At 41.3% G+C, this 15,455-nt stretch overlaps 1 protein-coding gene across 1 annotated transcript in view; it reads left to right on the top strand.

Moving 5' to 3' along the window:
* Positions 1-12,055, top strand: part of PUM3 (pumilio RNA binding family member 3) — a 39,862-nt gene extending 27,807 nt beyond the window's left edge. The window contains exons 14-18 of the mRNA XM_007464195.1: positions 2,656-2,798; positions 3,459-3,681; positions 5,346-5,433; positions 7,951-8,041; positions 11,749-12,055. Coding sequence (XP_007464257.1) covers positions 2,656-2,798; positions 3,459-3,681; positions 5,346-5,433; positions 7,951-8,041; positions 11,749-11,881 — 678 coding nt within the window. The 3' untranslated portion in view covers positions 11,882-12,055. The remainder of the gene's footprint in view (positions 1-2,655; positions 2,799-3,458; positions 3,682-5,345; positions 5,434-7,950; positions 8,042-11,748) is intronic.
* The last annotated feature ends 3,400 nt before the right edge of the window (positions 12,056-15,455 follow it).

Below are 15,455 nucleotides of genomic sequence, written 5' to 3'. Positions count from 1 at the left end.
CATATGAAGATAATTACTTTGTAGCGGTTTCCAGTTTACAGAGTGAATTTTCTGATTTGCTCCTGGTAGTGGCCCACAGGTGGGGCAGGTGTATCATTTCCTTTCGCAGATAAGGGAATTGATGTATAGAGAGGTTAAAGGATTTTCCAAAGGCTACACAGGTTGAACCCAAAGACCAAATTCAGCACAGATCAACTGCTCTGTAGCTGCCTCTTCCCTATCTCTACGTGTTTTGACACTCAGTGTTCTCCAGGTGATCATCTAGAAATTTCTCTCCTCTGTGCGTGACACAGGTTAAAGAGAAATGAACTAGTACTCCATAAAATAGCATCACTCATACTGTTTTATTTTTTCCAAGATGAATGTTTTTGATGGTAGGAAACCAGGAATAAGGGGGAGTTGGGCGAGAATTAACTGATACCACATTTTTAAGTAAACATTCTTTAGTTTCATATGATTGTTAGTTTATAAACATTGCACTCTTTTAAGAATCTTAGACCAACATAAGTGTAGATTCTAAATTCCTTAATTACAGACTGAAAGGTAGTAAAAGTTCAGTGAATTTGGGTACTAGTCTTTGCGAGTATTTTTGCATGGATTTTATATGCATCTTGTGTTAAGGTGAAACCGTTTCTGCCCAAGCCAGATACGATGCACTAGTCCTTAAATGTAGAACCCACAGAGAAGGTCAAGTACATCGAAGACTACATTGCTGGCTTCATGCCACCCCTTTTCCTCCTAGGCCAAGAAAAAAAAAGTTAATTAAAAATAAATAGCAGCCATTTATGTTCTTCACTGCCTACTCCCCCCCTCCCTTTTTTTTTTTTTTTTTTTTTAAACAAGTGTTTTTTTTGTTTGTTTTTCTTTTTTTGTTTTTTGGCGGTACGCAGGCCTCTCACTGTTGTGGCCTCCCCCGTTGCGGAGCACAGGCTCCGGACGCGCAGGCTCAGAGGCCATGGCTCACGGGCCCAGCCGCTCCGCGGCATGTGGGATCTTCCCGGACCGGGGCACGAACCCGTGTCCCCTGCATCGGCAGGTGGACTCTCAACCACTGCGCCACCAGGGAAGCCCAAAACAGGTGTTTTAAAGGTATAATACCCCAGAGGGTTTTTTAAGGACAGCAAAGTTGCGGAGGTTTTTTAGTGATTGTACAAATTGGCCTAAGCTATATGTCATTCTCAGTCTCCTCTTTAAACTGATTAAAGCAGTTATCTTCTTTTATGAGTTGGTTAAACCTTAAATAAAGCCACACTAAAAGTAGCCCATATTTGTGGCATTAAATGCCTCTTTTTCAAAAATGCATATGTTGAGTCTACTTTGGGACATGTTTACCTTGAAATTGCAAAAGAGCTCCCATCCCCATGAAGTGATGTACATTTTTTTTCTGTCTTCCCTTTTAGTACTGAAAGTTTAAGTCATTTTTTCTGAGTGGTTAAAATTTATATTCATTTTAAGGTGGTTAGATCTGTTGCACCTATTTTCTAGCTTGTTTTTGTTTGTTTGTTTGTTTTTTCCTGCACTGAAATTACTAATCTCGTTGTAATCAGTAGGCACTCAAGAGAATAGAAGATGTGAGTATATCATCTCCTGGAGAATTCCTTTCCTTAAGAATGGGGTGTATGTTTTCTTTGAAAGAGACTAGAGTTGAAGTCAGAGGAGCAGAACTAGTGAGAGCCCTTGCACTGCCACTCTCACGTCCTTCTGCAGGTCACCTCCCCCGTTTCTGGGCCTCTCATCTGTAAAGCTGGGTGGTTGGACTGAATTCTTTCTGTGGCCCCCAGCCAATTCTGAAGAATCTCTGGTGTTCAGACACACATGGCTTCGAATATTAGGTTTGTTATAAGAAATAGGAATGTTAGAGAGGGAAAGACTAATGATTTTTCTGTTGCATACGTAGAATAAACAAATTTTTAAACAGTGATTTTTCTGTCTTTGTAAATATCACCAAATCTACACAGGAGCTCAGTTGGGGTGGGGATGACATTGCCTTTGTTCCTTAATCAAACAACTAGAAAAGGAGGTTACTGTTCTTGTTAAGTTGATTGGAGATGTCATAGAATGCAATTATTTGTAACTGCTCCATGGAGTCTTTCTGCATTTATTTCCCTCCCCCCTCTTTTTGTTTTCCATGTGATACTTAAACAGCCTTCATTTGCCATGAGTAAGTAACCTAACTTTAAAAGCCTTTATCCACTTGTTCTATTTAACAGAGTTTCTTTATCTCCTTTCACATACATCTCATTAGGGAAATTCTAAAAAGAATGGTCGTCATCAATGCTGCTGCTCCATTTAAGTGCAGCTGCAAATTAACTGTATCTGCTCAGTGGGCCCAGCAAGCAATGTCCCTAGTAATAGTGGCCTAAGAAATACTGGTTACAATGAATGAGATAACTCCTTTAGACATATATTTTTTAAGTCCTTGAGCTTAAGTCGGTTAAATATAAATGGATTGTTCAGTAATGCTAGTCCTAGTAGAGAGGCAGTTCTGTATTCAGAGTGTAAATTTTTTTGTGCTTTAATGAGACGACTTCAGAACTAGCTGTACATTTTTCATTAAGTACGTTGGGGAAAAGTTATGTGTCCTTTACCATTCAGATTCCAATCATAGTTTATTTTAAGCATATAGATTCACTTTTTGTTTCTATAATTTTACAGGAAATTATTAATTCCTTGCCTAACATAGTAAATGACAAATATGGAAGGAAGGTCCTGTTGTACTTACTAAGCCCCAGAGATCCTGCACACACAGTAAGAGAGATCATTGAAGTTCTGCAGAAAGGAGACGGTAACGCACACAGGTGAGGGACAGTAGAATAAAGGGCTTGGGCCCTTTATTCCTCTGCTCTGATTGTTCATTCATTTTGAGTGGCATGTGCTTCCATAAATCTACTCACATGTGTACAACTCTCATGCTCCCTCCCCCTCTAAAACTCCAAAGGTGAATTCCATTTTTAAGCCTGTAGTTTTGGCAGATTCTTAAAGTTTTTATCCTGAAAAGGAAATGAAAGCATCATGCCAAAAGAACGCCTCTGAGGCCCAGCACATAGTAGGCGCTCGGGTGTGTGTTTTGCTTTATGTTTAAAGCAACTGGTACCACTTAATCAAGTACCCTAGGGAGCAGAATCCATAAAGTAGTCTAAACATGTGTTGTAAGATATTTTGTTATTGTCGTTATTTGGTTTGGGGTTGGTTCGGGATTTTTTTTTTTTGTATTACACAAGGCAAGCTTCACTTATTGAGTGCCCATTCTGTGCCAGGCACTGTTCAGATCCTGGGGACACAAAGATGAAAGACAGATATCCCGCCCTCAAACTGCTTATCTGCATGCACAACAGAAATTAGACAACAGAGCATGGCACAAACTGTTATAAGCCCTTAGAGATTTCTGTGATAATAAAACACTATATTTCCTTTGCTATTTATCCTACCTTAATTCTTCATTCAACATGTTACCACAGTAAGAAAGATACAGAGATCCGCCAACGAGAGCTCTTAGAATCCATTTCTCCAGCTTTGCTAAGCTACCTGCAAGGACACGCCCAAGAGGTGGTGCTGGATAAGTCTGCGTGTGTGCTTGTGGCTGACATCCTGGGAGCTGCCATTGGAGATGTGCAGCCCGCCATGAATGCCGTCGCCAGTTTGGCAGTGGCAGAGCTGCATCCTGGTGGCAAGGATGGAGAGGTACTGTGCTATTGTGAGACAGGCGGGAAAGCCACAGTGGCTGCAAAAACTCCAATCACTGGGAACATTGCTATAAAGAGAATTTTCGTGATAATTAACTCACCTCATACCCACAGTACATTTGGAAATTGCAAATTCAAAACAGTGCTGTTAACACTCACTGTCTTCTGATGACTCCACATACCTGTAGAGGAGAAACAAAATCCTCTTAATGCTGTCCATGATTGACCCAGGCTGTCTTTCCAGCATATTCTGTGTTGTTAATTTTGTTTTGAATTTGCTGTGGACTTTTGCACTTCTTTCATTTGTATGTACTTCTTTTCTCAGCCTCACGTGCTGCTTATGTTTCCATTTTCCTGCGCTCTTCCTGTAGAAGGCCTTATTAATCCTTCCAGGGCCTTGGAATCCTTCTCCGTGAAGTCTCCCTTAATTCCCTCTCAATCAGAAAGTTTTTGCTCTTTCTGATAGCTCCTGCCTATGTTATTTGGGCCTTGTGTTATTCTGCCTTGTATCTTAAGTTTCTTGGTTCATGCACTGGATATGTGCTAGGCAGTGGTCAACAACCCCCCCCCCACCCCCTAAAAAGAGAATACCATTTGGGGAAACACAATACTTAAATAAATATGCACACAAATGATTATTTATTGTAGAATAGAGATACGTGCTGTGAAGGAAAACGCCAGGTTCTATGGGATTATATACAAATGGGAGCCAACCTGTCCTAGGAGGGCTTCCTGAGGCAGTGAAAGCTAAGCTGAGACCCAAAGGACTGGTATCTGAGTGAAGAAAGAAGATTCTAGGCAGAGAGAAGAGCATGTGCAGCCGCCTTGGAGGAAGGAAGAAGCTCAGCATGTTTGAGAACAGGAGGCTCAGGGGGCTGGAAATCAGTGAGCAAAGGGAAGAGGAAGGCAGAAGCCAGATCCTTCCAGGCCCTCGCCCCGCGCTGGGTTGTGAGCTCCTGATGGACCCACATGGGTGGGGAGCCCACTGTTTTCTGACACAGGAGAGGGGGAAAGAAATGGGCCATGGATCTTAGAGACACCCTGGCTCCTGCCCTCACAGGGCAGATCCTGTTAACAAATTGGGACGATGCATGTGTAATGAAAGTTCCTCTGTAAGGACACAGGGCCTGTTGTCTCCCGTGCTGGACAAGGAGAGGTCCTAGGGGATCTCTGTGCGAGCAGTTGGTATGGCCCTTGAAAAGGAGTGAGGTTAAGCTGAAAGATCCTTTCTTGGCCTGCTCATCAGGTAGTGCTCCTCGAGCATCACCTTAAACGATGATTTAAACATCATTCAGCATTTAGGTTTTAATGTTTCTGCTGTAGTGTTCTGTCCCATCGGTTTCTTTGCTCCTCAGAATTGCATATGACAGTCTGGAAAGTGGTTAGCATGATCTTAAGATGAGCCTGGTGGTGGAGCTGTTCAAACTAGAGCTCATGAAACTGAATGTGAGCTGCCTCAGTGGCCATGTTATCTTGAATAACCATCTTCATTTCAGTCAGGGTTGGAGTAGATCTCTCGTCCCTCCAGGTGTAGTAGTCAGTGTAGATAAAGACCTCTTAAGCCTTTTGGAACTTTCAACTCGCCTGAGACTTTATCCGTATGTGGTGATATAGAGTGGATGAAAACAGCTTTTTAATTAATATGTTCTTGACCCCTCACAGCTTCACGTTGCAGAACATCCTGCAGGACATCTAGTTCTGAAGTGGTTAATAGAGCAAGATAAAAAGATGAAAGAAAGTGGACGAGAAGGTAGGCTGTGCAACTTGACCTTTTCTTGTAGTGGATGTGGAATTTCAGTCATATCTGGCGTCCCTGAACTTCATGCCGGCCATTTAAGTTCAAATGAAAGTCTGTTGAGTTTGTGAGTAAGAAATGATTTAGTGGTTGCAAATAATGCTTTTTCCCCCTGGAAATTTGTCTCCTAGACTCCTTTCATTTTCTTTCCCTTTCCCACCCTCCCTCCCTTTCTCTCTTCCCTCCTCTGCTACTTCAGACTTCAAAACGGGCTTGTCCAACATTCTAAAATGCCATTTTATTCTTTGAGGATGGTGAGAGCAGAGTAGGAGAGCCAGTTTGTGAGTATCATCATCCCAGTTGAAAAGCATATTTATCTTTAGTTTTGAGGAAAGGATAAGCAGAAGAAAATTTTCCCCATCAGAGAATTTTGAACTGGTGCCTATTTGGCATCGAAATATATATGACCAAAGAGCAAGCCAGGCCTTGGCACTTCCTGGTTTTTCATAAACCTTACAGCTGCTCTGTAGAAACTCAGCTCTCAAGAGGAGGACAGCATCTTTTATTTATTGATGAGTGAAAACTTGCGTATCATTCCCCTCTCAGTCCTATCTTTGACCAGACCTTCTCTTTCTAAACTCAAACTCCATATGGTATTTTAGCCACTAAAGAGGCTTCCTCCCACTGAGTTAAAACAGTTTGGGCTTTCTATTACTGTGTCTGAAAAAAAGTGACAGATCATGAATTTATGTCTTGAGGCAAGCTGCAGTTCTAATGGCTAGTGAGGCAATCAGTATAGTAGTAGAACTGTTACTTCTCACTCTAACTTTAAGAACAGAGACTTGGGCCTATTTCTCACTGTAAATTTTTTATAAAAGAGGAAGCTTCTGGTAATAAATTTTGAAGAAAAAAAAATGTATTGAATTATCTTTTTATTATTAAAAAGTTGGTGCATAGTTGAGCTGAGTTTATGTCAGAAAAGTTGTCTTGCTTTTAAAATCCAAGCAATTTTCTAGTGACTTTTCTCCTCATTTAAATTTCCCTGCCAACCGTAAAACACATCTGTTTGAACTTGACGTATTTGTCATTTTCATGTAGCACCAAATGAGTGGCTAGCTGTCTTGGTTATCTGTTGCTGTGTAACAAGCCACCTCAAAACTTAGTTTTCAAAACAACAGTCATTTTGGTCAGTGTTTGGTGGAGCTCAGAAGCTCTACTCTTGAGTCATCTGGGGCTGCTTGGCTTGGGGTTGGATTATCCACTTTCACAATGGCTGGCAGTGGCTAAGTCCAGCAGCTTCGCTTCCTATCCCTAGGCTGCTGGGTTTCCTCACAATATAGTGGTTGAGTTTTAGGAGGACAAAGTAGGTGCATGGTACTTTCATGATTTAGCCTCAGAAGTTATTTAAGGGCAGTTGTACCGTACTCTCTTGATTAAGTCAGTCACAAAGGCCCACCCAGTTCGAAAGGAGAAGACATCAGTTCCACCTTTAGATGAGGGAGTGGCACTATTCTAGAAGCATACACAGACAGGAGATATTGTTGTGGTCACCTTTGGAAAACACTGTCTGCCTCACCAGCTGATTTCTGTCCCTCTTGAGCATGTGCCACGAAGAGTAAAATAGTCATAGGCCTCTTGGCTTTTAAAGGCTCCTCATATTTGGGTATCTTTGAATTTTACGTGCTACCTCCCCAAGATGTTTGCCTTTAAGATAGGTTGTCCCCACCTCCATCTGTACCAGATCCTAGTCTTCAGAATTTCTCCTTTGTCCAAGAGTTAGTTAACACTTAGATGGCACAGTGAATAAGATAATACACTCTGAGACCTTGGGAATCAGATATACTGTAATAACAAAAGATGAATCGTATTTTTGATGGGTGAACGAATCTTTAGTGTTGTAGAGAGAAATTGCCAGGTGTAAGCCAGAATAGTCATTTGACCGTTAATTGTGTTCAAGGCACCTTCTGAGTGAGCATTTTCCTTGAGGGGAAACTTGATTTTAACCAAACACGAGGTGCTGCTGTCAAACATTTACTTCCTGAATAATTTTCAGGTCAGGGTTAAATCATTAAATAGTACAAAGAAATGCAAACATGACCAAGCGAGCATTTTATAAGAAGTCATTGTTTCTCTTGAGTAATTACTGCTAAACATAGCTGAGGATTTGGGTGAGAGTTGAGAGAAATGGCTGTATTAAAAATGCATTACATGGGCTTCCCTGGTGGCGCAGTGGTTGAGGGTCCGCCTGCCGATGCAGGGGACACGGGTTCGTGCCCCGGTCCGGGAAGATCCCACATGCTGCGGAGCGGCTGGGCCCGTGGGCCATGGCCGCTCAGGCTGCGCATCCAAAAAAAAAAAAAAAAAAAAATGCATTACATAAAGCTGAGCTAGAATTTTTAGTGTTAAGTGATACTGGGTGAGAACGCTTTATTAGCTTTCTCATTAAAACATGTTTCCAGCTTTAAGGGTAGTAGAGAGAGAGATTGGGAGTTTAAATCTGGGTATATGATGTTCATTAAATTTATTTTACAGGTTGTTTTGCAAAAACACTCGTAGAGCTTGTTGGTATGAAGAACCTGAAGTCCTGGGCTAGTGTCAATCGAGGAGCCATTATTCTTTCCAGGTGTGTAGAAAGTGTGCCCTTTTTCTGCTTAGGGTCCTCATCCTCAATGCCCGTGGGTGCACAGCATGCTTCCTTCACACTTACTTCTCAGTTCTAATGTCTGTTTCCAATAGTCCAGCATTCCTGTCAGTTACTCTTGGTCTAGACAAGTATACCAAATATTAGAGAGCAAATGTAACTCTTTCCATCGGTCCTTACAGTTTTTTTCATATGCCCTCTTTTGGATGGCAAGCATCATAAAATTATGACATTCACAAGGCATCATTTGATTGTTTCACCACATTTATGGTTTTGACCAAAGTTTACTTGTATTCTTTTTTAATGGATTAGTTTTGTTCCTGTAAAAACTGACAGAGTTGTTTATCAAATCGTGACTGACTTTACTGACTTTGTTTTCAACTATTCTAAAAGGATTCGAGAAGCATTTGCTATTAAAGTCTGCATGCTAATTAATCTTTGTTTCTAATTAAAATGATAGAAAACTGATGATTTGTGAATTGAGACATATGCTTAACTTGTATATTGTTGTTTGGACATAGGTTGAGTTTATAATTTACAGGTCATTGAAATTTCCATCTATTCTATTCCCAGATAAGGTCCTTTTAGTAAGGATATTCATTTTAAAATAGATTTGTGTGTTGTTTTGAGGTAATCACTGTTGATTTTTTTTGCCCTGCTGTGTTATCGAGATTTGGAAAAACAGTTACCGGTCTCAGCTTGAATTTCCCACAGTGTTTCACATGCAAGTTACTATGCAGTTTAATTTGTATATGTTTATAAATGTTGTAGGCATTTCTTCAATATATATTTTGATTTGGTACACATATACTCACAAATACGTACATTCCAAACGGGCATTCATTATTTTTAGGTATATCAGTATCTCCAAATATATGGGTGATACAGATCACTAGTTTATTTCTCATTAAAATTAGCTAATTTTCCAGTCGATATTGAACAGCCGGAGTCCATTAGCTGAAACATGAACTTTTTGACATGAATTTCTTTACTGGGCATTTGGAATGTTAACACCTACTGACACATTCTTTTATTACACTCAATTAACTAAGAATTATGGCAATGCCATAAAATTAATTTTTTTAACATCTTTATTGGAGTATAGTTGCTGATTCACTTTGTTATACAGCTATATGTATACATATATCCCCATATCCCTTCCCTCTTGCATCTCCTTCCCACCCTCCCTCTCCCACCCCTCTAGGTGGTCACAAAGCACTGAGCTGATCTCCCTGTGCTATGCGGCTGCTTCCCACTAGCTGTCTATATTTGGTAGTGTATGTATGTCAATACTACTCTCCCACCTCATCCCAGGTTACCCTTTCCCCTCCCCGTGTCCTCAAGTCCATTCTCTATGTCTGCGTCTTTATTCCTGTCCTGCCCCTAGGTTCATCAGAGCATTTTTTTTTTTTTTTTAGATTCCATATATATATATATGTGTTAGCATACGGTATTTGTTTTTCTCTTTCTGACTTACTTCAGTCTGTATGACAGACTCTGGGTCCATCCACCTCACTACAAATAACTCAATTTCATTTCTTTTTATGGCTGAGTAATATGCCATTGTAAATGTGCCACAGAACCAGGAAGAAATAGAAAATATAAACAGACCAGTCACAAGCACTGAAATTGAGACTGTGATTAAAAATCTTCCAACAAACAAAAGTCCACGACCAGATGGCTTCACAGGCAAATTCTATCAAACATTTAGAGAAGAGCTAACACCTATCCTTCTCAAACTCTTCCAAAATGTAGCAGAGGGAGGAACACTTCCAAGGTCATCCTACAAGGCCACCATCACCCTGATACCAAAACCAGACAAAGATGTCACAAAGGAAGAAAACTACAGGCCAATATCACTGATGAACATAGATGCAAAAATCCTCAACAAAATTAATTTTTAAAGATTGCTCATCAATCAGAGCTCCCCTTGGGTGGATTTCAAACATGAGAAGGATACTGTAGGTTTATTATGGAATATTCCTTAAAACGGGAATATGAAATATCTGAACATGAAGTATCTGAGGTTCTAAAGGGAAGTGAAACTGGAGATAAATTAATAATTGATTAATATTATTTTTATTTGGCTTTAGAATATTGTCATGTGCTTGTTTGGCAGAATTCTTTCCTTGTTTATATTTTTCTTTAAAACTCATGCAGTATGTGTGTGTGTGCGTGTTTGTTTGTTTTGCTAAATCTTTTTTAGAGTGACATTCTGGGTGAGTCATTCTGGGTGAAAAAATCAGCCTTGTATGCAGTCTGAAACATAACTGAGGGAAGCATAATTCTCTAGCATGTAAATGCGTGAGCTCTAGACAGACTGCCTGGGTTCTAGTCCCAGCTCACTGTGTGGCCTTAGGCAAATTATTCAGCTTTTCTGAGCCTTAACTTTCTTGGATGTAAAAGGAGATTAATGATAATCCTAGGTTGTTACGAAAACTAAATGGGATGATGCATACTTAATGCTTAGCATTATGTTTAATGCGTGTGTTCAGTAAATATTAACTTGTGTCACTATTATGCACTGTGTGACTGTGGGTTTAGCCAAGGTTTATAAAATAAGAACACCTATGAGTCACAAGTCTATTGAGAGGGCACTTTACTTTTCAGCTTTGCAGGTGGCAAGCAGTACTTGTTGCTTGTCTTCCACAAGCATGTCCTCCTCTCTGTGGACATGATGGAAGTTATTGGAACTAGGGTCTTTCAGACATGCCAAGTGATTTCTTTCTGGGTTGTGTTTCAGTGGTCAGCATTTAAACGTGGTCATGAGGACGTCGGTGGAGAATAGGAAATCCGGCCCTGGGGTTTGGTGGTTGAGTGCCTGTGACTTGGCCCCTATTTAGAGAAAGGGGCCTACTTGTTGCCCGTCTGCGGAGCTCTGCTCACCTGTGATAAAGTACGCCAGCAAGGTCTCAGAGAGCAGAGCTGACCTCATTTTGTTGAATGACTCACACTGATAGAGTGGTTAACTAGGAGCCAGGCTCTGGCTATAGGTGCTTCAGATACGGGATCATGTGAGCCTCAAAACACAACCCTGTGAAGAAGGCGGGTTCTTTTGTTCCCATTCTGCAGGCCAGGAAACTGAGTCTGAGAATTTAAATAGCATGCTCTTGGTTGTATAGTTACTGAGTGGCAGAGGCAGGTTTCCGATCTGGGCTTATTAAGCTCCAAGGTAAAGCTCTTTACGCCTTCACTCAGTGTTTTGGCAATAGAGTTCAGTAAGAAGGCCATTCATTAACTGCTTACCTTTCATGCTTCCCACCATTCCTCCGTGTACACCTATTCATGCATGTTAATTCAGTGAGCATTTCTTGACTCAGTGAGCATTTCTTGACTGTCTGCTCTGTGTACGTGGTGCTGTGAGATAAATAAAGCACAGGGTCCTTGCTCCTGAGCTTTCCTAGGTGGAGAAGGAAAGGTAGAATAAGTGTAGTAAACAATTTTAAGGCAGGGTGTTCGTCCTACGACAAAGTGAAAGCAGGACCAATTACGTGGTTTTAGAGTATAGGCTACTAGCCCCCATCATTCATCTGATCAGTGGGGGGGAAAAAAGTATTTATAGTTGCACAACTTGTCTCATAAGTCAATGAATTTTTTGTACTGTGTGCGAAGGTAGTATTCGCAGACAATCTAAGGGTTTTTTTTGAAATTTAATTTTTTGTTTGTTAATTTTTGTCTTCTCTCTTCAGCCTTCTCCAGAGCTCTGATCAAGATGTTGCAAATAAAGTCAAAGCTGGATTGAAAAGCCTTATTCCCACATTGGAAAAAAGCAAAAACACCAGCAAAGGAATAGAAATGCTACTTGAAAAACTGACTGCCTAGGTAGAAACCGTTAAGAACAAATTGGAGTCATGTTTCCTCTTCTGTTTTCCCAGTACAGAAAAGAAGGGCTAGGGGTCCATCTTACTGGTAATTTGGGTGCTCTGTATATGTGTTTCTTCTTTGTATAAGAATCTATTGATAAAATGATTTTTAAAATGGCCTTTTTAAGAAAAACATCTCAGCTTTCTCTTTTATCATATTGAATAGTAAGCAAATTACAATGTAAAAGGTTTAACAGTCATGCAGAGTGGGACCAACCGAATTTATATAAAACAGTTGCATGCATTGATTCAGGGGAGAAGACATCTTCAGTGAACAGTAGTCTGAGAGGGCTTCACGGAGGAGGAGGAACCTGAGAGTTTCCTGCTTCAGAGGAAGGCAGGATGTGGTAAAGAAGAGCCACGGGGAGTCCTTGGTGGGAGCAGTGAGGTGGCAGTCAGTGGTTTTGAACTGAACTTCAGAAAGGCTTGGGGCTTGTTGGGTACAGGCATGGGGATACTCTACAACCAGGACAGCTGTATTCCTAGCTGCCTTATGGGTTGGGTGCCATGTTAGATTTTGTTTGAAACAAGCCACTGCAGGAAGTTAAGATTTGTAGGAGGAAATGTGCTGAATTAATTAGAGGATTATAGTGGGTAGCAGTGTTAAGGTCATTGTGACAGGGGAAATCTTCCTGTCTTTGAAACTGGGCCTTCCAAGTAAATACCTCCTTGTAGTGAGAGTTTCTCTCTTGGGACTTTCCCTAAAGTAGTTGAGGCCTACAGGGTTTGAGTTAGAAGTATATGCAAATTTGTTAATAGTGCAGCAGTTGGAATTTAAGTACAAGTAGGATGTTTGAGTTTTAAAACTACACTTGGCTTCCAAGCAACAAAGCTTGGAAGGATTGGTAAACCTTGGAAGAATTCATAGCCAGGCTCATGTAGCCCTGCCAAGAATACCTTACTGCTTTCGAAACCGAGCCTTGGGGCTTCCTCTAAGTAGCCTGCTGTAACAGGACACCCACTCAGGTCTGTCACTGCAGTTACACCTCAGCTGAATGGCTGTGCCTTTCCTACCAGACCGCTGGGTCCCAGGACTACTCCCAACGGGTGAGCTGCCAGGACGTTACCTGCTGCCCTCTCCTGCAGGTGCACTGAACCCTGCAGGAGCAAAAGAGCCGATGCCTGAAATTCTCTTTTGGCATGGATTCTCCCCCTACCCCCACCCCGTACCCCCCCACACCACGACCCAGCCAGGCCTGAGGGTCGAGGTGGGACCCTTGGGGGGAACTGGGGGTGGTTTGGGAGACAATGGGGAAGAGCTTGCTTTTGTTTGACTGATATATTGTGTGTGTGTTTTCCGTATAAAGGGCCCATTTGGAAAGAGAGGGGGACAGAAATTCTGCTGTTTGTTCCATCTGTAAGACTAAAAAAATAACATCCGTAGTTTGGAAAGTTAGAATATTACGAAGCATATAACGAAAGAAGAAATGCTTCTTCTGCCCCACTCCTCCACACCCCTGCCTTGTCCTCCCCAGAAGCAACGACTTTCAGTTCTTTTTAGCTCTGCTAAGTTTTTAAATATATGATTTTTGTGGGTTAAAAAAAAAAACCTATCCGTTTTAGGCATTTTCTTTTAACTTCCCGTTATGGAAAAATACAGATTGAGACTCTTCACCACCACTGTCTCCCTACTTCTTTTCTTTCCATTTTCCCAGTAGAATTGCATCGTCTTTGATAAATTGACGTTCAGTTGATATGATTATGTTGACGTCAGTTGTTAAATGCTGAAGGAAGTAGTGAGCCGTCATGACATTTCCTATACCACTTTTTTCCTGGAATTAATAAATTGCCTCATTTATTTTTATTTGCTTACTTTGCTACATTCCTATAATTAATTTTTCTCAGACTGTCCATCAGAATTGCATACACTCTTCTCCAGTAGGCATTTTCCTCTCGTTTCAGGCTGGCAAGGCTCGCATGTTATTCTGGGGTCAACCCCTTTCCCGATGGCTCCAGGATGTCCCATCTAGTGTGCCTCCAGTGGGTCATAGAAGTGCTGAAATTTTAACAGCTTCAACCCTTTACTCCACCAGGCCATACAAACATTTCCCTTGTGTGGTTCATGCAAAAGAACACTGGTATGAACTAATCCCAGGGGCCCGTTCCTTAAGTTAGTGACGGATTTAGGAAGGAGCCTGGCCAATGGACCTCAGAAGAGAAGTATGTTCCTGGGAGAGGTTCCTTTGGTCTCACACCCACAAGGAACAGAGTCCCTTTCCTGCTGGCTGACTTTAGTATATGCAGAAAGCATACTGAGGATGGCTGAGCAAAAGGTTGAAAGAATCTGAAACTTTGATGTTGAACGGCTGAATAAATCAACTCCTGGAGCTGCCCTACCCCTGAACTTCCTGTTATGTGAGAGAATTAACTTTCATTTATCATTTAGGCCATTTTGAGCTGAATCTTTAGAAACTTGAAGCCAAAACTGTGCTAACCTGTCAGTGACTACTGACTTCCACACTATCCAGTACATCAGGTCAACTGGCAGACACCTCCGCTGGAGCCACCTGGCTTTCTGAGTGTCCTAAGAACCCGCAGCACAGCCATCCTCATCCCGGGCCTTCCCTTCATGTCTCCTATGGAAAGTCCATTCGAGGATCCCGTGCATTTCATTTTCTTGCTTAACATCCTCTTTTGAATGGGGCACAATCTGTAGTAGCATCCTGAGAAAGAATGCATATGAGGTAAAATTTTAAAGTCTGAATGTCTATTCTACCCTTTCACACCTAGTTTAGCTGGATATAGAATTCTAGTTTGAAATTAATTTCGCCTTGGAATTTTGAAGACATTGGTCAATATTTTCTTTGGCTTGCAGAGGTACTATGGAAGTCTAATGCCATTCTTATTCTGTCTTTTATATGTGGCCTTTTTTGGGGTGGGTTGTGAGGGGTTTCTCTGAAAGGTTTCAGGACTTTTCTTTATCCCTAGCCTCCTTGTATTTCAGGATCATGCGCATTGCTATGTGTCATGTGTGTCTGCTCTTTATTCTTTGTGCTGGGTACTTGAGGATTTTAGTCGGAGACGTGAAGCCCTTCCATTTGGGGTCTGTATCTGTATTGTCTCCCTAACCCCCCTCCTCCTCCAACCCTTTTTTCTCTGTTCTTTCTCGTTGAAACTCCTGTTTTGCAGATTTCGAATGCTGATTTTGATCCTGTAATTTTCTTGTTCAATTCTTTGGCTCTTTGTTTTGCCTTCTGGGTGAGGTATTTCCTCCACTTTCTCTGTCAGCCCTTCCATTGACCTGTTCTTTTCTTGTTTCTTGAATGAAGTATATCTTAAATCCCTGGGAATGTTGTCTTTTTTGTTTGTTTGTTCTACCTTGCTTTCTCTCTTGTGTCTGCACTTTTTGTTTATTTTGGTCTCTCATGTTTGAGACTTTCTGGGAGAGATCTTTGGCTCTCCTTTATATACTTAAGACATTTAAAACTCTTCAGAAAGGGGGCAGGCCCTTCTGGACTGTTGACTGCTCATTACACAGGTGACGAGGTATGGATGCTCCTGTTTCACTGGAATCCTCCAGATGTCAGGATCCA

The sequence above is a fragment of the Lipotes vexillifer genome, unplaced genomic scaffold (assembly GCF_000442215.2).
Source record: "Lipotes vexillifer unplaced genomic scaffold, Lipotes_vexillifer_v1.1 scaffold1544, whole genome shotgun sequence".
NCBI classification, from domain to species: domain Eukaryota; kingdom Metazoa; phylum Chordata; class Mammalia; order Artiodactyla; family Lipotidae; genus Lipotes; species Lipotes vexillifer.
Note: the sequence above shows the minus strand (reverse complement) of the source record. Positions and strands in the feature narration are given on the sequence as shown.